This window comes from Leopardus geoffroyi, chromosome A1 (assembly GCF_018350155.1).
Source record: "Leopardus geoffroyi isolate Oge1 chromosome A1, O.geoffroyi_Oge1_pat1.0, whole genome shotgun sequence".
In the NCBI taxonomy this organism is placed as follows: Eukaryota; Metazoa; Chordata; class Mammalia; order Carnivora; family Felidae; genus Leopardus; species Leopardus geoffroyi.
This window is the reverse complement of record NC_059326.1, coordinates 123,950,094-123,975,768: the sequence shown is the minus strand read 5'-3', so window position 1 is coordinate 123,975,768 and position 25,675 is coordinate 123,950,094. Positions and strand designations below refer to the sequence as shown.

General features: G+C 37.2%; 1 protein-coding gene across 7 annotated transcripts in view; it reads left to right on the top strand.

Annotated features, from left to right (window-relative positions):
* Positions 1–2,516: 2,516 nt before the first annotated feature.
* Positions 2,517–25,675, top strand: part of SLC38A9 (solute carrier family 38 member 9) — an 86,383-nt gene continuing 63,224 nt past the window's right edge. For 2 of the 7 annotated variants that reach the window (XM_045493449.1, XM_045493468.1), the window contains exon 1: positions 18,955–19,104. Coding sequence is in view for 3 of the 7 variants with exons in the window: in XM_045493476.1 (XP_045349432.1) it covers positions 16,366–16,478 (113 nt within the window). In the remaining 4 variants the exon portion in view is untranslated. Of the gene's footprint in view, positions 2,661–3,495; positions 3,596–16,331; positions 16,479–18,954; positions 19,105–25,675 lie in introns of those variants that run through there. The other 5 variants (XM_045493435.1, XR_006715932.1, XM_045493476.1 and 2 more) reach the window with 5 other exon arrangements.

The following is a 25,675-nucleotide window of genomic DNA, read 5'->3' as shown; positions in this document are numbered from 1 at the left end:
CATAAAGACAGAATTGAATCATTGTTGACAGAGACCATATGGTCACAAAGCCCAAAATACTTACTAATGGGCCCTTTATAGAAGAAGTTTGACAATCATTGTAGAGCATAAAAATAATGTCTAAGAACTGCAGTTCCCAGCCAGTGAGAATACTACAGGGAACCCACAGGACCCCACAGAGCACAGTATTTTAAATTTTTAAGGAAAACAAAGAGACATCTGTCAGATACCATGTGAAGTAGCACCTTGACATAATTCAGTTTCAACATTAGATCAAGTTAATTTTTTTGGATAACATTGTATCTGCCAAGTTGAGTTTTCAGTGGTTGCTATGATCTCAAACAAGTATTGTGCAAAATCTAATGTGAGTACAACTCTTGATTTCAGCTCAGGTCATGATCTCACGGTTTTTAGGATCAAGCCCCATGAAGGACTCTGCGCTGACAGTGGGGAGCCTGCTTGGGATTCTCTCTCTGCCCCTCCACCATGCCTCTACTACCACTCTCTCTTTTCCTCTCAAAGACAAATAAATAAACATTTTCTTTAAAAAAAAAATCCAATGTGAAACAGGAAACAAGGATAGTGGTATCTTATCTGATTTCAAGAAGTTATACAGTGCCCAATAGATGTATACAACCCACTAGTAAGCAATTAAGGCTATTTAAGAATGAAATAAAATATTTTTCTTTCAATTTATGTATGTATTTTTAAATGGCTACTGAGTTGTTAGGACATAAATGCATATTAATTTGTTTGGACCTACCTAACTATTTAGTAAACTTGGTGACTAAAAGTTTTTTAAAAGTTGCTTTAAAGGCTTTCAGACAAACTCACATGGCATGGGGTGGGGGTGGGGGGTTGCTTCAGTTCTCGGGAGATTGCAAGGCAGGCAAAACAAAGGCAAGCCCTTGAGCCAAACCTTCAGGGAACCACAAGATAGGTCAAAATGCACAATTACAATTCCTTGAGAAGAAGATCCCTATTGCTCCCTCAGGTACTAGCAACTAGCAGGAATGTAAGCTGCTGTCTTCAGGGCAACCTCAAGGTGGACAGTAAGAGATGATCATAGACCTCTCTTGCCAAAACTCAGCAGTCTTTTCTTAAATGTTCCCCTAGTTGTTTTACATTTTTTATTAGATGCCAGAGTCCCCAAAAAAGTTGATTCTGGCAGTCTTGCCAGCTTATGTACTGCTTTAACAGAGGGAACATGTTCAAGTTCCCTAATCTGCTATTTTCATTCATGTCACTCAGTACCATTCACTTTTGTGCTTTTCAGTCTTGTCAAAATTATCTTCTAGACCTGGAATGCAAAGAAAGAAGAGAATTTTGCTATCACTGAAATTATCAAAAGAATGTTCTGCTTATTTGAAGGCAGGCTAAAGGGTAATTGCAAAAAGATTTTTAATAAGGACACCATTAGCAAAATAACTTTTATCTGCCTTAGAGGCAGTACTTCTTACATCATCTGCCTTGTTGTCAAGCCCTCAATAATACAGGCACTGTTTGGTGGTGTTCGAGAAATCAGGTTTTGGAATAAGACTTTTAGAGCATCAGGTTTTAAGTCTGACTCTTCTGCCATTTAATAGTTGCTTGGCCTTGGGTTAGTTACTTAAATTCTATAGGGTTGTTCCCATGTTTGTAAAATAGGGATAATATACATTTCAAGAATCATGGTGGAGATTTAAAGAGGTATTATATGTAAAATGCTTGGCACTCAATATCAGCTTTTAAATTTGGATTTGTTACTTTGGATTATCACATTACAATGCACTTGTGGGGTTTTTTTTGTTTTTGTTTTTGTTTTTATGGTTGTTTTCTTAAAAGAGAAAAAGATGCTACTGGCTTCCCATGTAATGGCGTAGGTGATGCTATATGCTTTCCAGGGGACTTTGATTGGGCTGACATGTTACAACATGCACACTCATTTTACTTAGATTATAGGTTTATTTGAGGTGGCTTTGGGAGAAACTACTAGGGATGCGGAGACGGTGCTAAAATATACCTCCAAACCCCTCTTTTAGCATGGAGGCAAATTCGTCAACGCATTAAAATAATAAAAGAAAACAAACGCAAACAACAACAAAAACCTAAGTGTCCAGACATGAGAGTGAGAGTGCCATCCCAACATTTTTCAAACCAGTTTTCCTTGTTGTCCGTGGGATTCAAGCACGTGAGGACAGTACAGAACACTAGCCAGAAGGGCCTGTGAAAAGAGACTGATAATGGGAGGTCAGCCCTTTCCTATGTGACCTCTGGAAGTGTAAAGACTGCAGGAGATGGCGTTCCTCGTCCTCGATGCCTTTAAACGTCAGGGAAGCATCCCACACAGGAACCAACAGCAGGCAGCAGAGGAGACGAGATTTGCGTATCTTGACCGCCCCACCTCCTAAAGCCGGGAGTGGGGCTGGGCTCTGCGGCGAAAGGCGCGTTGGCTCTCGCAGAGGCCTCTGGGAGTTGTAGTCCTCAGGGGCGGGAGGTTTGGCAGCGGCGCCTGGCTCAGTGCGCTCAGAACTCCATCCCCCGCCGGTCCCCGCGGCCGAGGCTGTTGTCTCTTCCTGTCCAGGGGAGGAGAACCCCTCCTGCCTCAAGTTGAGTGCTTTTAGGAAAGGGTCTCCGTTTTCTCGCCCTTTTTTCCCAGATTGAGGGCTTGGCCGGTGCAGGTAGGCCTTGTTCCCTAGTTTTTCAAAATCACCCCTCGGGAGGGGGCGGGGAGTGGGGGGTGGGAGGAACAGAGGGGAAGCGGCGGGAACTGCTGAGCTTGCTGAGGAGCCGGCTGTCATCGGGGAAGTTCTTTGGTGAAATGCGCCCAAACAGTTGCTTCTTGGGGGAGCATTGAGGCCAAAGTCGGGACAGAGGAGACCACTCCGGAGGGGAGACGCGCGCTCCTCTCTGGGCTCTGGTGACTCCCATCCGATGGGGGCTGAGAGAATTCGAGGGGCTGTGGGGAGTCGGTGCCTGCTTGAGCCTTAAGGCAAGGCAGGGTGACTGTAGGTAAACACCCGGGTGAGGGGGAGAATTGGGGTTATTGCGGCAGTGGGAAAGCCTTTCCCTGTCCCGAGTAGGGAAGAGTTGGAGAAAGCAGATCAGGGAAGAAACACCCTTGTGCCTTGAGCGAGGACCACAAATGGGTTGAGGGCCGAAATAGTTAAATCCTTGCCACACTTTTCCTCGGCTCAAATGTGAGACACGGTGTCTTGATATTAGGTGGCTTGACATCTTAGCTGTCTTAGAATAATAGAGCTGGAAGAGGCCTTTTAGAGTATCTAGTCAAGCAGGTTCTCCTCACTCTACAGATGAGGAAACCAAGGTCCATCAAGTTGGAGGAACTGACTCCCTTACCACCAAATAGCCAATTAATGGCCAACTTGACTAAAACCTAATTTTCAGGACTGTCAAGCAGTGCTTTAATCTATTGCTGAGATCAGTAGATCAGCAAATTGTAACCTGTTGCTTCTCCTTTTTTCTTTTTAATGCTGACATATGCAAAATAACAAGAAATCCCTGAAGGGAACATTTTGAAACTTCTCAATAGGTCAAAGAAACCCTTGTCTTAAGTTGAAGAAAAATCTCTAAAAACTTCGTAGTAATATAAAAGGTTGGTAGTAAATTAAGATGTCACCTTTCCTTTCTCAATGTATGCCCACTTGAGCTCTGAGAACTGTAGCCTTAGATTTTTTCTTTCTATCTTAAATGCTGAATATCTCAGTCGTATAAAAATAGTATGCTAATTGACAATACCCAAAATATTTACAGTAAAGGGTAAACAGCATGGGAATACCAACCTGAATTACAAAATAAAATAATAATTTATAGTATTTTTTTGAAAAGGAGATATCATAAAACTTAAAAAAAAATCATTAGGAGGATAAAAACTTCTACTAGGCCTGCATTTTATAATACACTTAAATTTTACTTCTCCATCAGCGTTCTTTCTTATTGCCTCAACATAACTTGAAAGCATTTAGTGTTCCCATCGTGGGTTCTTTGGTGCAATTGCATTGCTCTGGCTGCTAATTTCTTTTATTAGACTACATTGCCCTCCAGCACTATCAAATTTAACACCTTTTGAAGCATTTATCGATCACTTTGGAAACATGCTTCAATAGTCACATCAGAATTGAAGCATTACAGTTCTTATTGACTGACCATTAACTGATTCATACAGAAGAAGTTTAGATAAGTTTGTTACTGGACTTTATAGCAGGTACAGACTTACATAGAAGAAAATACATATACACAAAATAACTTCTTTAACCAGGCTGCCTTTTTTATGATATGGTTCCTTTGGCTTTTATATTGGCAATACAGAGGTGGGTAAACTATAAGCATTGCTATGACCATTGCCGCCAGATGTATTTATTTTTTATAAAGTTTTATTAGAACACAGCCATGCTCACTCATTTGTATATTGTCTTCCGTGCAAAAGGACATAGTTGAGTACCTGCTGAGATCATGTGGCTCAGAAAACCTAAAATGTTATCTGGCCTCTTACAGAAAAAAAAATTTTCAATGCTTGCTCTGTTAAACTGAAATGTAATTACAGTATCTGAAACTACCATATGCAGAGGTATTAGTACTAATTTTCAGTCTCTGAGGAGGAACATATAAATACTTGTATAGTGAGTGGGTCCACAATACGATTGACTCTTAAATAACACAGGTTTGAACTGTACAGGTCCACTCAGACATGAATTTTTTACAGTATAATACTATAAGTGTATTTTCCTTAAGATTTTCTTAATAACATTTTGTTTTCTCTAGCTTATTTTATTGTAAGAATACAGTATATAATACATACAACATACAAAATATGTGTTAACTATGTTATCAGTAAGGCTTCCAGTCAAAAGGGGTTATTAGTAAAGTTTTGGGGGAGTCACAAGTTACATGTGCATTTTCAACTAGGGGCGGGAGGGAAGTCAGTGTCAGCAGCCCAACACCTGCTTTATTCAGGGGTCACCTCTACATTTCTTCGGGCAAAAATGAGTGGGTACTATTACAGATTGATCCTAGCCTCTTGGCCAGATACTATAGCCATCCTTTTGCAAAGAATTGTGAAAGGACATTTCTGAGCCTAGTGTGGAAAAAGCTGACATCCTTTGAAATGTACCGATATAGTCAATACCTTTTGAAAATAGTGTCATATAAACTTTCTTTGGTTACTTCCTATGTCCTTTTTATGGAGAAAAGTACTTTTCAGCACAGGCATCAGCAAGCAGGTCAGTAAACTGTTATTTTCCTATTGAGACCCCATACTGAAACCAATTTTAAAGTCCATGATTAGGGACTCATTAAATGACTTAGCTTTGACATTAATAGCCTTTCTTCTGGGACTTTGTTTTATTTTATTTTATTTTTAAGTTATTTATTTTGAGAGAGAGAGGGAGAGAGAGTGCACATGCTGGGGAGGGGTAGAGAGGGAGAATGCATGGTCAAGATAGAGTCTGACCTGGCTGGAACTCCCAAAACTGAGATCATGACGTGAGCCAAAATCAAGAGCTGGACAGTGTAACTGACTGAGTCACACAGGCACCCCTGGAACCTTGTTTTCAAACTCAAAGGACTGAGTGAGATATTGGAAGTGAATATATCTGTATATGTCATTTTGCATGTTTCTCTCCCTATTATCAGTGTTAGGTCTATGGCAAATTGATGGTATAGAGCTATTTAACATTTCAGTTAATCATTGATAGCACTATTCTGTGTTATTATAATATTAGCTGTGGATTGCTAATTTACCTCTCAACCTAATTTATCAAACTTCAGAATACCTAGTAGTTCTACTTATCAAGACTTTCAAAAAGGCATTACATTTCCTTTGAAATAGCATTGTTGGGATATTTGAAGTTCAAGCTAATTGACTGAGGCAACTGAAAATTACCAATTTCCTTACAATTCTTGGTATTTACTTGAATATTATTAAATCTTTTATTGAAAAGCACTAGGGACTAGATCATTGAGATATCATTTTTCTGCTTGTTTGGAATAAAGAGCTAATTTGACAATGCCACAAAATTTCAGATTTGTTTAGAACAAATAGACGTAAGTGATTAAACTGGAACCTTTATATCAAATTTTGTATGCCCCTTGTGTGTTCCTTAACTTTGATTTTCTTTTTTTGGTAAGACTGACTGAAATCGAAGGATCTTTCTAGATTTTTCTCATTCTGGAGGCGCTTGGGTGGCTCAGTCGGTTGAGTATCTGATTTTGGCCCAGGTCATGATCTCACGGTTCCTGAGTTGGAGACCCACATCAGGCTCTTTGCTGACAGCTCAGACCCTGGATCCTGCTTCTGATTCTGTCTCTGTCTCTGTCTCTCTCTCTCTCTCTGCCCCTCCCCCCCCCAAAAATAAATAAACATTAGATTTTTCTCATTCTGGGTTTCCTAACATTTAATCTTAGCAAAAGTATTATCTCCGGGAGTTACAAGAATCCTCTCTTCGTAAACTCAACTTCATTCTCAGTTTAGCATAGGAACCAATACCGCAGAAAGTATTGGCTAAAAACATTAAGTTGAGGGGCACCTAGGTGGCTCAGTTGGTTAAGTGACCAATTCTTGATTACATCTCAGGTTATGAGCCTACAGTTAGTGAGTTCGAGCCCCTCTTTGGTTTCTATTCTGGCAGCACAGAGCCTGCTTGGAATTCTGTCTCTCTCCCTCCCTCTCTGTCTCTCTCCCTCCCTCCCTACCCCATTCATGCTCTCTCTCTCAAAATAAATAAACTTTAAAAACAAAAAACATTAAGTTCAGGCAGACATTGCAATATACTGGAAATAACATATGGGACCAAAGTAACCTGGTTTCCATCCCAGCTATGGCTTCATTAGCCAAGTAATACAGGACAAGTTATTTCTGAGCTTCAGTTTCTTTTTTTTATATTTTGAACTTTATATATACATCTTCCCAAATTCTAAGGATTAGTTGCAATTAAACATTTAAAACTTAGGTCAGTAGTAGGTGTTCAGTAAATAAAGGTTAGTTCCAACTCCCATTACTTATTTATTGGTGTGTCTTTTTCTCAGTTTTTCTCCAAAGTGACACCTAGTTTTCTTCTTCAGAAATTAATTATTTCCTTTAGGTCTGTTCTCTTTGTGACAGTTCAGTAATCCTTCGAAGCTCAACTTCTTTATCTTTCTTACCTTACTGAGTTTACTCACTTTATACTAAAGGCATGTAGATATGTCAGCTGATTTTATTCAGGCCACTAAGTTAAGCCAAGATATAATTTTGAATTTTGTTAGTTACTTTTAAAAATCCAAAAAATAAAATGATAGTTATATTTCTTGAATACTCATTGTGAGCAAGGTACGTTACGTACATTATCTCATTAAATCTCCAACTCTGTAAGACTAGTACTTTTATTATCCCCCACACCAGTGAGTCTTAGGGAATTTAAATAAGTTGCCCAATCTTAGCAGAGCCAAGATTCAAATCCAGGGAGTATGACATGAGCTTTCTACTACCACACTTTACTTAATAAATCAGAGTAGGCCATGCCCCAAATTAACCATTGTATATAATTCAAATAAAGGAATACCCTGGCAATGCTTTCTGAAGATAATTTTATCAGTTTTTGGAGATTGAGGAGCAATAAGGTTATGTTTCCTTACCAATATTAAATTTTTTTCTCTAGCATTTCTTAGCAATTCTATTGATCACTTTTCTCCCACTGTATACAGATTTCAATAAGCTTAGTTTTATTGAGTTCAGAAATAACAGCAAATTTCTGTACAGAGTTAAGCAGTGCCTGGCATGCTTCTAAATGTTTACACAAATGAATTTATAGATTTTTAGAAAAATTTTTATGTGCCTTAGATTTTCTTGAATGAATTTCCCCCTGTTTTTTGTTTGTTTAGAGAGAGAGACCACAAGCAGGGGAGACGGGCAGAAAGAGAATTTTTAGCAAATGAAATTTGAGCAAATGAAATTTGCAATTTCATGCTCAGCATGGAGCCCAACATGGGGTGTGTTTTTCTCAGTTTTAAAACTGGTCCCATGACCCTGGCTTCATGACCTGAGCTGAAATCAAGATGCTCAGCTGACTGAGCCATCCAGACACCCCCGCCCCCAGTTCTTATATTCTTTTTAATAAAAGGATACTAGTTGTCTGACAATCATCTTTTCAATTCCTAAAATATTTAATTTTTGAAATTTGAGAGAATCTTTTAAAAGTTCTGTAAAGCTAATAACTTGGTTTTTTTCAGGAGGCAAATTAATGCTGTGACTGAGATTGTATCTGCCAGGGGTTTAAGATAGATTCACTGTGGGAATTTCACAAGCCAATAGTATACAGGATAATGTCTCTTAATAAGCCAATAAAGAAATTACACACTCCAAATCAATGATAGACTATCACCCTGTTGTTCAAGACAAGGGGGGCATGAAAGGAATAAAGTCCAAATTTAGTTAAGGTATACGCTTTGGAGTTGGTACTTGGGAAAGACAGCTTAGTCAACCAGAGCTAATGTCCTTCTGCCTGCACAAAAGTTAAAGTCTCCTGTTAAAGCGCATTGCTAAAGAGGGTCATTGTCCCTGTTAATGGGCAAGATGATTTTCGCCACTGCTGTACCAGGCTTTTGCCACTACAGATAAAAGTGGCTTTTACCTCAGCAGGAGCTAATTGCCCCCAGGTGTTCGGAGAGCTCTTTTAGATCAGCAAAGAGCTGCCTTGCCTACAGGGAACATTCTGATAGTCCTTACATACTTGCTATTTACAGTACAGATGTCCCCATGCCATAGTTGCTTCCTCATAGATTTTTATTGATAAGCAGCTGAGCTACTGAATTCTTACCAGTGAAAACAGACAAGATGATGACATCCTGACACAATTACTTCATTCTTCTATCAAAATGACTTTACTTCTAAAACTTTTTTTTTCTTTGTCATAAAGGGATGGATTAAAACAAGTTTACTTAGATTGTAAACGCGTAGATTTGAAATCATATCAAACCAATACACGACATAACTTCTCTACAATAGCTTTATTTCTTTCCCAAGTTTTTAATACATATGTCCACCTTAATTCAGTATGTATTCTTCATTGACATATTATATAGAATATCTTCTCTCTATATCCAGGGAACAACTTTTTCAAGTTAATTTGTCACTGCAGTTTTAAATTAAGGAAATTTGTTAGGACTATTACTCCTAGTTTTATAATTAGTGGTTCAAAGTAATCTTGAAAACTACTGCTTATTAGTTTTAAAATTTTAAACCAAACAAGTCAATTGAATTATTAATTAGTTTTATTATGTAAAGGAAGGAACTGAAAGATTAAGTTTGTGTTTTTGCTTCTCAACTAACTCTGTTTTGGTGAAATTACTTTGTCTCAGTTACTTTCATCTTAATGAAATTTTAATAACAATTACCATTGAATAATGGTAATTGAATAATGTACACTTGATATTCAGGATCATTTCTGATGCTTCACATCCAAATATGTAAATTGTGAATTTGTGTTTTAAACAGTCAAGTAAACTTTTTGCCATAAAAAAAAAATAAATCTTGCACTGATATATTGCAGAGCTAATTTGGGAGCTAGGACCAACAATTGGTGTAGATTTTAATTAGAAGTGAAATGATGAACTGCAGGGTGCCTGTGTGGCTCAGTTGGTTAAGAATCCAACTCTGGGGGCGCCTGGGTGGCGCAGTCGGTTAGGCGTCCGACTTCAGCCAGGTCACGATCTCGCGGTCCGTGGGTTCGAGCCCCGCATCAGGCTCTGGGCTGATGGCTCAGAGCCTGGAGCCTGTTTCCGATTCTGCATCTCCCTCTCTCTCTGCCCCTCCCCCGTTCATGCTCTGTCTCTCTCTGTCCCAAAAATGAATAAACGTTGAAAAAAAAATTTTTTAAAAAGAATCCAACTCTGTTTCAGCTCAGGTCATGATCTCATTGGTTTGTGGGTTCAAGTCTTGCATCGGGCCCAACGCTAACAATGCAGAACCTTCTTGGGATTCTCTCTCTCCCTCTCTCTCTCTGCCCCTCCCCTCCTTGCTCTCTATCCCCCTCTCTCTCAAAATAAATAAATAAACATTTTTTAAAAATCTTGCACTGATATATTACAAAGCTAATTTGGAAGCTGGGACCAGCAATTGGTATAGATTTTAATTAGAAGTGAAATGATGAACTGAAAATCAGAATGGTAATTAACATCTTACTAAGTTTTATTATGTAAGTGATTTAGGATAAGTTGCCTAATTTCTAGACTTCTATTGGGCTGGATAATATTTTTTAAGTTTATTGAGGATGGGAACCATGAGTTAAAATTTAGGGGCGCCAGGGTAGCTCAGTCTGTTGTGTCTGACTTTGGCCCCGGTCATGGTTTCACAGTTTGTGAGTTAAAGCCCCACATCAGGCTCTGTGCTGACAGCTCAGAGCCTGGAGCCTCCCTCAGATTCTGTCTCCTTCTCCCTCTGCTCTTCCCCTGCTCGTTCTCTGTATTTATCTCTCTTAAAAATAAATCATTTTAAAAAATTAAAAATTTTGGGGGCGCCTGGGTGGCTCAGTCGGTTAAGCATCCGACTTCAGCTCAGGTCATGATCTCACAGTCTGTGAGTTCAAGCCCCGCGTCAGGCTCTGTGCTGACAGCTCAGAGCCTGGAGCTTGCTTCAGATTCTGTGTCTCCCTCTCTCTCTGCCCCTCCCCTGCTCATGCTCTGTCTCTCTCTGTCTCAAAAATAAATAAAAAACTTTAAAAAAATATTTAAAAAAAAATTAAAAAAATTTTTTCCCTTGGCACCTAAGTACATTGTAGAGGCTCACTGAGAAGTTTTGAATGCATATATTGTTCAGAGTTTGCCATTACTCAGTATTTTAGTTGTCTCATCTTAAAATAATCATTTTTACTTATGTACTCTGTATAGGAAGATACAGAAATAAAGTCTTTTATGACTGGAGATGGTAGTATTTTGATTTCTCTTTTTTTGAAAAACCACCATTATGTAAGGTACTTCTTTAACATTATTTGTTTGTCTCTAGTAAGACTAATAAGTTAATGAGAACTTTGTCTTAAATGCTGGGCAGGAGAGCAGAAGAGAGAAATGGAAAGAAAAGACAGAGGAAAGAAAATGCACATATTTTGGGAATAGAATATGTTGCCAACATCCACGTCAAACTTATTAGTAGCATTTGACAACATTTGCCTACTTCTCTCTACCTCATTACTGCAGAATTTTTCACTTAGAAAAAAGAAGAAAACCTCAAGAGGCTGCTTATGTAAAAACACAAGTTTTGAGGGGCGCCTGGGTGGCGCAGTCAGTTAAGCGTACGACTTCAGCCAGGTCACGATCTCGCGGTCCGTGAGTTCGAGCCCCGCGTCAGGCTCTGGGCTGATGGCTCAGAGCCTGGAGCCTGTTTCTGATTCTGTGTCTCCCTCTCTCTCTGCCCCTCCCACATTCATGCTCTGTCTCTCTCTGTCCCAAAAATAAATAAACGTTGAAAAAAAAAAAAATTAAAAAAAAAAAAAAAACAAGTTTTGTCATTTGTTTTCAGAGAGGAATAATAATGTGTTGAACATTTAGTTTCCCATTACAAAGTATTAAGTATAATATTCATTAGTTCATGTAGTTTTCAACCACACTAGTGAGGTAGATGTTATTGTTTCAGTTTTACACATGAGAAAATAGATTCATGGCAGTTAAATGGTTAATCTTAAATTACATAGGTAGTGAGTGACAGGTAAGGATTGCTCACTCAAAAACCATGTTTTCTTTCTACTCTGTCATACATATATATTTAGAAAAATAACAACAGCAGACATAGGACCCCATTAAACAAATACAGCACCAATAAAACTTTACTTGTTAAGTCATCTGGTAATAAGAAACAGAAGAAAATGAAAGAAGACAGAGAAAGGGCAAAGAACAAGAAAGAAGCACAGCATAGTGACAAAGAGTACAGGCTCTGAGCTTACACTGCCTGGGTTTGAATTCTAACTCTTCCCCCTACCTATTAATTGTGTAATTGGTTAACTTCTCTGTGCCTTGTATCCTTATTTATAAAGTGAGAATAATCATAATAACTTATAGTTGAGGAATAAAGGTAAAGCACATGCCTTTAAATGTTAAAGCCTATTTATTTCACTTTACAGAGTTTGCTGTTGTGTGAGTGTGCTTGTTTGTGAAATATAGCATCCGTACAGAAAAGTGCTTAATACATGTCTAATTGTAGAGCAAATGGCCATATAACCAGAATCAAGTTGAACAATAGGATTTGCCATCACCATATAAGGTCCCCTATAGTCCCTCCCTATCACAACCTCTTCTTTTACCCCCCAGAGCAGGATTTCTCAACGTCAGAACTATTGACATTTTGGGCTGGATAATTCTTTATTGTAGGAGGTATCTTGTTCATTGTAGGATGTTCACCATCCCAAATTTACCCACTTGGTCTAATAGCACTTCCCCCAGTGATAAAAACCAGTTGGGTGAGATCAAATGCCTTACTGTATCACTCTACAACTCTCCCTTCTGTACAGAGACTGTAAAGGGATAAGGGTAGAAGCAGGGAGCTCCATTAGGAAACTGTTGTAGAAATCTTGGTAACAAATGATGGTGGTCAGATCCTGGATATACTTGAAGAGAGAGCCAACACTATTTTCCTAATAGATTGAATGTACACTGAGAAAAGAAGTCATGGGAAATTTGAAGGATTTTGGCCTGATTAACTGGAAGAATGGAGATGCCATCAATTGAAATCAGGAAAACAATGGGTGGGGTAGTTTTTTGGGAAAAAATTAAAAGTTCAGTTTTGGACATACTAGTTGTCTGTATATCCAAATAAAGATGTTAAGAAGTATGTATACAGGGGCGCCTGGGTGGCGCAGTCGGTTAAGCGTCCGACTTCAGCCAGGTCACGATCTCGCGGTCCGTGAGTTCGAGCCCCGCGTCAGGCTCTGGGCTGATGGCTCAGAGCCTGAAGCCTGTTTCCGATTCTGTGTCTCCCTCTCCCTCTGCCCCTCCCCCGTTCATGCTCTGTCTCTCTCTGTCCCAAAAATAAATAAACGTTGAAAAAAAAAAAATTAAAAAAAAAAAGTATGTATACATATATCAAATCATTGTTATTCATCTAAAACTAATAAAGTGTTGTCAATTATATTAATTTTTAAAAAACCTGTTAAGTAGGCAGTTAGATATACAAGTCTGATATACAAGGAGAGAAATTCTGGTTAGAAATGTTAACATGGAAGTGGTCATTGTCTAGATCAATAGAACTTTGTACAATGATTGAAATGTTTTATAGCTACACTGTGCAATACAGTAGCCACTAGCCACATGTGACTATTGAGCACTTCAAATGTGGTTAGTGTAACTCAGATACTGAATTTTTAAAAATTTAATTGTAATTAAAAAATTAATTGTAATTAATACAAATCTATATTACTATAAATTAATATTAATAATACTAATATTAATAACCATTTAAATTAATATAAATAGCTACAAGTGACTAGTGACTGCTGTATTATATGACATAAGTGATGTTACATGAGATTGGGTAACTACCTGTAAACTAAAGGCATACAGAGAAGAAAACCTTGGGACTCTGCAGTTTTAAGAATTCTGGGACATAAGAAGCAAATAGTAAATGAGACAGAAGGAGGAGGGACCAGTGAGATGTAGAGAAAACCTGGAGCCCTAGTGAATCTAGTTTATTAAGGAGGAGAGTGATCCCTTATGGGATTTATTTCTGATAAGGCAAGTAAATTAAAAACTAAAAAAATGACCAGTGGGTATAGGTCATTGGTACTGTAGAACACTTTCTGTGTAGTGATGGGGAAGATAGCCTGATTAGCATGGGTTTAAGAAAGAATGGGAAGATCTTACCTACTTTATGTTTTCTACTTGTCCTACCTCTTTTATGTTTTTCTTCTTTCTTGCCTTTGTTTAGGTCTGCAATTTTTTTTTATCATTCTCTTTTCCTACTCTACTAGATTTTAAGTTATATACTGTTTTCTATTTTAGTAGTTACCTTTAAAATTACAACATGCATTCAAAGTACAGTGTTGATCCGGACAATACAAGGACCTTAGAACACTGAGACCACTTGACTTTTTTTCCCTTTGGTCTGGAATTTTAATTCTTTTTTTCCCAGTCTTATGATAAGATTGTTTATGAATTCTGCATGGGATTTGTTAAATTTCTTGTTATCTTTTATGAATTCTGGAAAATTCTCAGCCTTTATCTCTTCAAATATTACCTCTGTTATCTCCTTTCTCTCTGTTTCTCCAATGTCATGCATGTTAGACCTTCTTATTCTTTCTCACATGTCTGTTAACCCATCTTCCACATTTTCTGTCTGTTTTTTTCTCTCTCTACCCTTCTGGATAGTTTCTTCCGATTTATCTTCTACTTCATTAGTTTTGAACTTTTTTTTTTAATGATTATTTTTGAGATAGGGAGAGTGAATGGGGGAGGGGCAAAGAGAGAGGGGGGCACAGAATCCGAAGCAGGCTCCATCCAGGCTCTGAGCTGTCAGCACAGAGCCTGATGTAGGACTGGAAGTCACGAATGGTGAGATCAAATCAAGTCAGATGCTTAACCGACTGAGCCACCCAGGCACCCGTTAAATAAAAAATTCTTAATAGCAAGTTGACAATAGAAGGAAGAAACCCGCTTGAATTTAGTTTCTATGATGAGGAAGATATTGTGCTTGCAATCTCCTTTTTTTCTTTGTTTTATTTTATTTTATTGTTTATTTTTCAATTTTAATTCCAGTATCGTTAACTTACAGCATTGTATTAGTTTCAGTTGTACAATATAGTGATTCAACAATTTCGTATTTAACTCAATGCTCATTAAGATAAATATACTCTTTAATTCCCATCACCTGTTTCACCCATCCTCTTGCCCACCTCCCCTCTGGTAACCATCTGTTTGTTGTCTACAGTTGAGTCAGCTGGGGCAACTGGGTGTGTCAGTCACTTAAGCCTCTGACTCTTGATTGTGGCTCAGGTCATGATCTCACAGTTCCTGAGATGGAGCCCTGCCTTGTTTGGGCTCTTCTGCTAAGCGTGGGAACTTATTGGGATTTTCGCTCTTCCTCTCTCTCTACCTCTTTCTCTCTCTCTCTCCCTCTCCGTCTCTCAAAAGTAAATGCATTTTTAAAAAAGAGGCTGTTTTTTGTTTTGTCACTTTTTTCCCTTTGTTTGCTATTTTGTTTCTTAAATTGCACATATGAGTGATATCGTGAAATATTTGTCTTCCTCAGACTGGCTTATATTGCTTAACATTACTCTCTGTAGATCCAACCATGTGGTTGCAAATGGCAAGATTTCATTTTTGGGGGGCTGAGTAATATTCCACTGTATATATATCTACTTTGTCTTATATATAAAAATAGGTACCATAATTGTTTTCTGATCTTGTTTTCATAACCCCTAAAGTTGAAGTCTTCATGAATCTATGCTGTTGTTTCTTCTGGGTCTTATGAATAGTACTTTATTTCTTTGCATACTAGGTTATTTTTGACTGTGTGCTGTTCATTGTCTTTGAAAGATTATTAGCAGGTCTTCTTTGAGGCATACGATTAAGTTGTGTCCTCTCAGAAAAGATTTACCTTTGTTTCTAGCAGTTATTTAGAAGCCCTATTAGGTTAACTTTAAATTATATTCACAGCTTTAAGTGTTTTGACCTCCTTGCAAATCCACATGAAGCACCGTTTGTGGTATATAACACTTCCCCCTCTGAAGAATCATGCTTGTGCGTGCGCACATACACACTGCCTGTGGCAGTGTCAAGAAATCTTGTTTGTAGTTCCATTGTGAGGGAGTGAGACACTATTACCGCTTGTTAATCCCTAATTTGATGGTAAAGCTCTTTGTACTCCCAGCTGTGTTATTGGAAATAGAGGGGATGGTGTGTTACTACATCATTCCTTACTTTGGGTGAATCATAGGTTTTATCTTCTATTTCTCTAATACTTCACACGGCCTTGAAAACCTCAGTCCCTTTTCTCCTGGTACAACAAATACTCTCTGGACAGAAGCATTTTCTTGAGCTGTTTTTCATCATTATTTTTGATGCTTTTCAAAAGAGGTTTTCTGTATTTTATGCAATAATTTAAATTGCTTTCTGCAGGAAAATGGGCCCAAATAGGCTAATCTGTTTTATTACTGGAAATGGATTGTTCCACTTATTTTTAGTTAATCTGAAAAATAAACAGTAACTCCATTTCAACTTAGCAAATTTCTGATAAAATATTTTAGGCATATACCTCATTAAGTAAGGTATCATCAGCAAACTGCTATATTTTTCCAGTATCTTTATACATGCAAATGTATTACTTACTAGTAGCAAAATAATTTTTATTTTTTTATCCATTCTGATTTATATAGGACTGACTTCATCCATGCTTAGAGACTAAGAAAAATGGCAAATATGGATAGTGATTCTAGGCATCTTCTCATCCCTGAAGTAGATCATGAAATAAATCCTGGACCTATGAATATCCAGTTTGATTCATCAGATCTAAGATCCAAAAGGTAAGTGTTTAAAATAAAACATTTATTTCATAATTAAGGTTTTATTAAACTAGATCCAATTATATAACAAAAATGTATAGCTTTGAATATAAAATATCCAGTCCTTTGAATATAAAATATCCAGTTTCTTAAAAGCATCTGTATGTTTGTATGTGGGAGAGAAAAAATATGAATACTATTTCCTCTTTTGTATCCGATTTTTTTGACTCAGCTTACCATCTGTGTTGTAGAAGGGGTTGGGGTAAGATTTACAGTGAGATGCATTTATGTAATTCATTTAACAAATATATTTTGATTACCTGCTTTGTACAAGGTAATATGCTAGGTGCTGGAGATAAAACAGTAAAATTAAATAGTCTTTATCTTCACTGAGTTTAAATTCCAGCAGATAGTTTAAGATAATTTGAGTTTAAATTTTGTTTCATTGCATACCTTGAAAGCCCAAAGAATTCACTGAAAAATTATTATAAATAGAGAATTCAGTAAAGTGGCTGTTTACAAATAGGCAAAGATGAATAGTATTCTAGTAAGAAAATGTAATGGAAGAAAAGAAAAAAATACATGAGTAACATTTACATGTGCAAAATTGGCATGATAGGAACTTTAAAATACTACTGAGGGATCTAAAGTAAGATTCAGAGTATTTTTTCAAATCTGACATGCTGATTATGAGTTGAACTGTTCTTTTTTTTTGGTAATACAATACTAAGATAAACTGCTACCAGTACATCAGATGTAATAGTCTCTTAGGACTGAGAATGTTTTTTTTTTAATTTACCGAAAGAACTCTTGAGCTTATTTTTTTATTTTTGGTTATTTTATCATATATCTCTTATGCAGTTATAAAAATGAAAATATAAGCAAAATGTATCAGTTAAGATATTACTAATGCTTCACATTTCGAATCTGATTCTTTGCGATCAGTTTTATAATTTGGTGTCATCAAAATTGGTTTTTTCCCCTCCCACACACAATTGTCCTTTGTACCATTAAGAACATTAATAATGTCGGGGCGCCTGGGTGGCTCAGTCGGTTGAGCGTCCCACTTCAGCTCAGGTCATGATCTCACGGTCTGTGTGTTCCAGCCCCGCATCAGGCTCTGTGCTGATGGCTCAGAGCCTGGAGCCTGTTTCAGATTCTGTGTCTCCCTCTCTCTCTGACCCTCCCCCGTTCATGCTCTGTCTCCCTCTGTCTCAAAAATAAATAAACGTTAAAAAAAAAAAAAAAAAGAACACTAATAATGTAGTATTTATTGAAAGAATTTTGTTTCAAATCACTGACACCTTCTTTTAGTTTTGCTTGCACTTTCCTGATCTTACCAGAAGGTGTCACCAAAGGTTTTCTGGCAATATCATGGCTTATATTTCTTCTTAAATGGTCCTTAAATGGTTTGATGAGTGAAGTGACCAGGAATTACAGTTACCTGTCATACCATCAGAAATAATTAATTTTATGACTGCCACCTGGCTGACAGTGATTTAAAGGTGCATTCGTATTTTAGAAATGTATATATGTTAGAATTGGTAAAATATGACATATAATGAAAAAGCATAATTTGCACTCAGTGGAAGGATTCTAAAATACAATGTCATGCTCTATAATTTTAGTCCATAATTTAGTGTTTCCCCCAGCCCCAAAATGCCAGCAGCCAATTCCAAAGTTTATATGGCCCAGGAATTTCACTACTTGTAAGCATGAACTCACGATGTCAAATAATACATGTACAAGGTTGTTTAATGCATTATTTTATAATAATAGTAAAAGATTTAAAACCATCAAAATGTCTTTTTTTACAGGACTGAATAAATAAATTTTGGCATATTGATACAATGGAATATTTTTCCCCCATTAAAAAGAAAGAAGTGGCTTTTTTACATATTAAAATGGAACAAGTCTTCAACTTATTTTGTTAAATCAAAAAAATGAAGAATAGTGTGTATAGAGTACCATCGTTTGGGTAAAAATAAATTTAAAAAACTGTATATGATACAATATGTGTAAGTGATTCTGGAAGAGTAAGTAGTAAACTGTAAGAGTGGTTGCCTCCTCAGAGAGAAAGTTAGGAGGTGGGCGGTGTGGCAGATGCTGTGTGGTAAATACCCAACAACTATTCAACCACCCTACCTGTTCCTTGCCAACAGGATTTTAATTTTGTTGACTGTGGCAATAGGTTCCAATCCAGGAGATGTAGGAGGATTGGTTTAAACTAGTCTTCATAATCCTATTTCTATTATCCAGATACTTAGTTTTTCAGTCTTTCTTGAAACTAGAGATGGCAATGTGAAAATTGTCTTATGAGAAATATAGTAGCCATCAGAGAAGATAATGAAATGAGTCTTACAATTTTCACTTGTTTATTCCAACATCAAGTGAATACAAGAACTCATGAATGCTTATTGAATGCTCAAGATGTTTTTAAAACCTCTAAATTCTATGATAATTGACCACTGTGACAATAGAACATAGGTCATTAAAGTGCATTCCATTGCAGTAAGTTGGCAGGAGTTCAGACAGTTCTGTGAGAATTTGTTTAACTGTGTAGATTAAATGGAAATATATTTTCTGTAATAAAACTTGTCAAAATGAGAAAGAATCAACTATTGACAATCATGGGATAACTACGTAGGTAAGCATGTTTTAAGGAAGGCAAATATTTATAGAGACTTAGCAGTAATGAATGATAATTTCCCTGTGAAATAATTTCTCTTTAAAAAAAACAAACTATTATTTGATGAGAAAAAAAGTAGGAGTACCTAAAAACTTTGTTATTTCTATAAAAAGATTATATTACTTATATGCATAAAAAATCCTCAGACATACTGAGGGAAGTTATCTTCTATCAGAAGAACCAGCTTAGACAACTATTTCTAAAACATTGGTCATTTTTGAGTCACTGTATAGTTTTGATGGTGTCCCATTATAGTATTACCTGTGTAATATAATTTAGATATATTTTAAAAATTTATACTTTTTAAAATTAGGCTTAATTTACCCTCATCTTTGCATGTTTGTGAAATCATGTCTTTTAAGTATTGTTTATACTTTATTCTAACGTGCATTGTGGTAAATATTAAGTAGTTAAGATAGCATTCATCCTTGTGCCACCTAAAAATCCTTACATGTAGCCACCCTTTGGGAAACTATGTTAGCCTGTCAGAGTATAGCAAACAACTATTGGATACTTTTAGATTACTTAGCCTCAGTTCAGCTTGTGATTAATTTTATCTCCACTAGGTGGCAAGCAAAATCATGTATCAGTTCAAAAGAGTTCTTAAAACCATTTCACCAATCACATTGGTGGACGTGGGATCTAATTAGTCAGATGGCAGAGGAAGCATGTCACCATAGAGTAGGAATACATGGCATTACCATTTGGATCATTTGAGGAACGTCTGCAGGCTACAGACTACATGTATACACTTTTCTCTCTACACACCTCTCCTCCCCCTTCAGTTTTCACCTGGTTTGGGGTGGAGTTAGGAATGTGGGTGGAGGGACAGAAAGGTTTAGAAATCTCCTATGCCATATGTGATATATTCCATTGGCAATCACTCATCTAAGAGATTGTTTTCCTAGTTTTCCCAGACTTTCTGGAACCCAAGATAGAGCTGGTATTCAGGATTGCTTCATACTGTGCTGCGACTCTGGGATTATGCCCTTTGGGAGTTGAACAGTCCAGCCAGCCTGAAACCAAATTGTGAAGTGGTTAATTTGTTTTGAGCTCTCCTTTTTCAGTTTTCTTCTACCAATATTTCCTTTTCCATTTTTCCTAGGGCCTAGAACTTTCATGCTCTTCTCTGTATGCCCTGTGTTCCCCAGGGCAAGAATTCACTCAGGAGTTTTCTTTTAGGCAATGCTTGGTAAACCATACTTTTCCTTAGCCCTTTTTACCAGTACTTATCTGTCCTGTTCTTGTAGGCATCTATTCTCTGTTTGGTGTTGTTTTTTTGTTTGTTTTTTTTTTAATTTTTTTTTAACGTTTTATTTATTTTTGAGACAGAGAGAGACAGAGCATGAACGGGGGAGGGGCAGAGAGAGGGGGAGACACAGAATGGAAGCAGGCTCCAGTCTCTGAGCTATCAGCCCAGCGCCTGACGCGGGGCTCGAACTCACGGACCGCGAGATCGTGACCTGAGCTGAAGTCGGACACTCAACCGACTGAGCCACCCAGGCGCCCCATCTCTGTTTGGTGTTTTAATGGAAAGCAATCTAATGTGTCAGAGATTTAGTCTATTATCTTTCTATGGCTATTTGCATTTTAATATGGTAAACCTGGAAATACAAAAGCATAATCTAAAAGTTAGATTTTTGTAATTGATAACATTGCAAGAGGTCTGGTAAGCCAGTGGAGTAGAAGTAGATATTTAAAATAAGCAGCATTCTAGGGCATCTGGGTGGCTCAGTCAGTTAAGCGTCCAACTATAGCTCAGGTCATGATCCCGCAGTTCACCGGTTGAAGCCCTGTGTGGTGCTCTGTGCTGATAGCTTGGAGCATGGAGCTTGTTTCAGATTCTGTGTCTCCTTCTCTCTGTGCCCCTCCCCTGCTCAAGCTCTGTCTCTCTCTCTCTCTCTCTCTCTCTCTCTGTCTCTCTCTCTGTCTCTCTCAAAAATTAAAATATAAAAACATTTTAAAAATTAAAAAAATAAAACAAAATAAGCAACATTCCTGATGTCTTACAATACATGTTGCTATGGCCCCTGGATTTTTAGAATGTGAACTAGTTTGCACACATGTAAGCTAGCCTCTTTCTGTTTCATCTGTCAGTAATACTGAATAGCAATAATTGTGGTTTTAGGGGAGAGAAGGACTGACAAAGCAAAGTGAGGAGTTTATTTGTAAGGGTAGATCCCGGCCCAATAATAGTGATTGGAAGTGGTTACTGAGCCTTAGTAGTTTCATAGTTTGGGATTATGGAGATGTACAACAAAAGGTAGAAAAGTAGTTGTCCCAGGAAGATTGGTTTCCAGACCTGCATAAATTACATTTTGAAGAACGTGCCGTCTGTGTTAAGTAGATGGGACAAGGGATTTAGCAGAAGCATAGAGCAGATGGCCAACACGCTGGTTGTAGCACTACTTTCTATACTCTCCCTCTCTTCCTTCTTTTTCCTCCTACTCTCTTCCCTCTCCTTTCCCTCTTCAGTCCACTTCTCTCACCCTTCGCCCTACGTTCCACTATTTTTTTTCCCCACTGGAACACTTTTTGCTAAATGCTTACAGAGAGTGCTATTTAAGCTAGAAATGCTTTAAATGGGATCTTATTTCTAGTCGCATTGGAATCCTTTTATTCTCTGAAATATTTGTTCTTATATATTTTTTCCTCCTTCCTCTTTTTCCAAATGTCTTTGTTTGCTCCACTTCTCTGTTGTATCCCTATCTGCTTACATGATTTGCTTCCACTTCTTTTCCTAGATCTTTCTGTTTTCCCTAGATCTATCTGTTATATCTGATCTTGCTATTTGTCGCCTTGGAGTTAGTTCTGCTTTATTTTCTTTCCTTCCTCCCTCATTAACGTTATTTGGAGAAGCCTGAAGAAAGAAGTATCCCAGTTGGTTTGACTGGTGCTCATTAGGGTCAAGTCCAAGTAGGTCTTATTGGGAGGAAAGGGTGTGAAGAATTGGATTGGCATCTTTCTCTGTCTACTCAGTATTTTTAACATATCCAAGTATATGGTCAAAAGGCATTTAATGCAATAGTATAATTACTGCAAAAGTGATGAAACCAGTTGCAGGTATACAACTAGAGAATTGTTAACAGACTTAACAAGCAGACTTAAAACCAGATTCCCCACATTCCTAATCTTTCTTTGTTGAAGTTACTCACCATGTTCCCTTTGGATCTGCTTTTTCTAGGTAGAAGAAAGGATGGAGTGTGGTGGTGTTACTGTTTTACTTGAACCTAGAGAAAAATTGAAGGACTATATATTAGTATTTATATACAAGTGCTTCTAACTTGAAATTTTTTTAAATTCTTTTAGCCTCAATTCAGTGCTGATACTAAAAACAAACAAAAACCCTCACATTGCTGTTACTGCTCATTTTGTGGCCCTAAAAGAATTGTTTTTAGGACAGTAGAGTTAAAACAATTTACAGATTCTCTTAAACCAAAATGTGAAAGCTTGAATTGCATTGAATTCAAGAATTTTGAAATTCATTCTTAGCAGAACCATATTTAATTAAGATACACAGGCCTGAGAATTAATATTCAGGTGAAGTTCTGTGTCCATATGGTATTGATGAAGTTCTCACAGCTAAATAAAGCTTAGAATTCTAAAATAAGGAACCCATAACTTTCAACCAGGGGTTAATTAACATTTACTTTTTTCATCATACCACCCTTATCAGTTAAAAAATAAAATAATCTAAAAATAATGGGACTGAATATGTGTATGTGTGTACATACGTGTGGGTATTCATTTGCAAAGTATGTACTTATACTTCTGAACGTTATTATGTACATTATAAAACATAAAATAGAAATTATAAGATATAATCTTGATAATTAAATTTTATTTATGAAGAGTATATTAAAACTTATGTGTATTATCAGTAATAAGTGAATGTGCTCTATTACTTTAAAATATTTTATAGTATTTTGCTACACAGTAATTCAAACTGATTTGAAGTTTATTTGTGTCTCATCCAGCAATTATGTGGAAGTTTTTGTTGAAATTTACTTGGTAGATTTTCATCCTCCGTGGTGTCACTCAGTTCTTACATTGAGTGATTGCAGTGCTATTTTGTATATTCTAGTATCCCATGCTATTTTTAAAGTCCAAAATACTAGTGTTTTTGTTTTTGTTTTTTTTTCAACGTTTATTTATTTTTGGGACAGAGAGAGACAGAGCATGAACGGGGGAGGGGCAGAGAGAGAGGGAGACACAGAATCGGAAACAGGCTCCAGGCTCTGAGCCATCAGCCCAGAGCCCGACGCGGGGCTCGAACTCACGGACCGCGAGATCGTGACCTGGCTGAAGTTGGACGCTTAACCGACTGCGCCACCCAGGCGCCCCTACTAGTGTTTTTTTAATACTGTTAATTTGAAAACAACCAGTAGTTTTGTTCCCCTTTTTTGGTTCTCTCTCCAAATTATCCCCCACTCTCTCCTCCTTCATTTCTTACATCATTCTAGCTCTACTTTCTGCTCAGTTCTAGCATTTACTCCCCAACATATACACACCTGGAGAAGGTGGGGGAAAGACAGTTGCATCTCCAGAGGTGGCTAATCTCTCTGCTGGGGAAGGGGAGAACTTAATAGAACTATCCCTACCAAGTTAACTGTGGGAGAAATCAAAACTGCTACAACTCCGTAGCTTCTGGCCAGAGTGGAGGAGCTGCCCACCTAGTCTGAACACTCCATTTAAGGGGCACTAAATATTTGAGGAAGGTCTTGAAGTTCTTCTGGACCAGTTTTTTCAGAAGTGTCAGTTTGGAAAGTAACCAGGGTAGAAGGAAGCAAAGGGGAAAGAAACATTAGATATAGTCTTATCTAATAATTTACTTTAGAATTATAACTTTTTAAAATGTTTATTAAAAAGTTTATCAACTTTTATAGCTTTTTATAAAGCTTATAAAAAAGATTTCATATAAAAAAACCCGACTCGGTCGTTCACTCGGTTAAGTGTCTGACTTCGGTTCAGGTCATGATCTCACGGTTTGTGAGTTCGAGCCCTGTATCAGGCTCTCTGCTGTCAGCAAAGAGCTTGCTTTGGATCCTCTGTCCCCCTCTCTTTCTGCCACTCCTCCACTTGTTCTCTCTCTCTCTTTCAAAATAAATAAATAAACTTAAAAATAAGTTTTATAAACTTATGTTTTATTTGAAGATTTATATTTGCAAATTTCCATATTTGAAATATTTTGAGTGTTTAACTTCACTGATTTTTAAACATTTTGTACTCTATAAACACTTTTTAGTGAAAATACTGATTGATACTTGTATTACATGAAATACAAAGATACTAACTAGTGTTGTCATTTGCTCCATTGTTAAAATTATTATTTTGACTTTTTTATGTTTAATAACAGACTTAAAGACCATTTACATACTTTGGAAGTTTTTAAATATTAAAAAATTTTCATCCATGTATGTAAAATTACAGGTATGAATTTTTATGGGTGACAGACATCATTTTCAACAATAGAATCCTGTAACAAATGGAAAAATTTCTAAACATCCATTATCAGAATATTCTGTGTTCAATGTGAATTTTTAAAAAGCAAAACTACTTTCTCAGTCATTGTCAAAATATCATCTGTGCCTTGAAGGGAGATAGATTAAGTATGTGAGGGCTTTTTGGTTTTTAAAAATTTTTTTTAATGTTTATTTATTTTTGAGAGAGAGACAGAGTGTGAGTAGGGGAAGGGCAAAGAAAGAGGGAGACACAGAATTTGAAGCAGGCTCCGAGCTCTCAGCTGTTAGCACAGAGCCAGATGTGGGGCTCCAGCTCATAAACCACGAGGTCATGACCTGAACCAAAGTCGGATGCTTAACTGATCGAGCCACCCAAGCATCACAAGGCCTTTTTGGTTTTTAATATATGCTCTGTACCTATGTAGCATGCTGTTGATAGCAACTTACCATCACAATAGGAATTAACAAATTTGGCACAGTTGACTTTTTTTTTTAATTATGAAATTTATTGTCAAATTGGTTTCCATACAACACCCAGTGCTCATCCCAACAGGGGCCCTCAATACCCAACACCCACCCACCCCTCCCTCCCACCCCCCATAAACCCTCAGTTTGTTCTCAGTTTTTAGGAGTCTATTATGTTTTGTCTCACTCCTTCTCTAACCATTTTTTTTCTTCCCCTCCCCCATGGTCTTCTGTTAAGTTTCTCAGGATCCACATAGGAGTGAAAACGTATGGAATCTGTCCTTCTCTGTATGACTTATTTCACTTAGCATAACACTGTCCAGTTCCATCCATGTTGCTACAAAGGGCCATATTTCATTCTTTCTCACTGCCATGTAGTATTCCATTGTATATATAAACCATAATTTCTTTATCCATTCATCAATTGATGGACATTTAGGCTCTTTCCATAATTTAGCTATTTTTTTTTTTATTATATGAAATTTATTGTCAAATTAGCTTCCATACAACACCCAGTGCTCATCCCAAAAGATGCCCTCTTCAATGCCCACACCTACCCTCCCATCCCTCCCACCCCCATCAACCCTCAGTTTGTTCTCCGT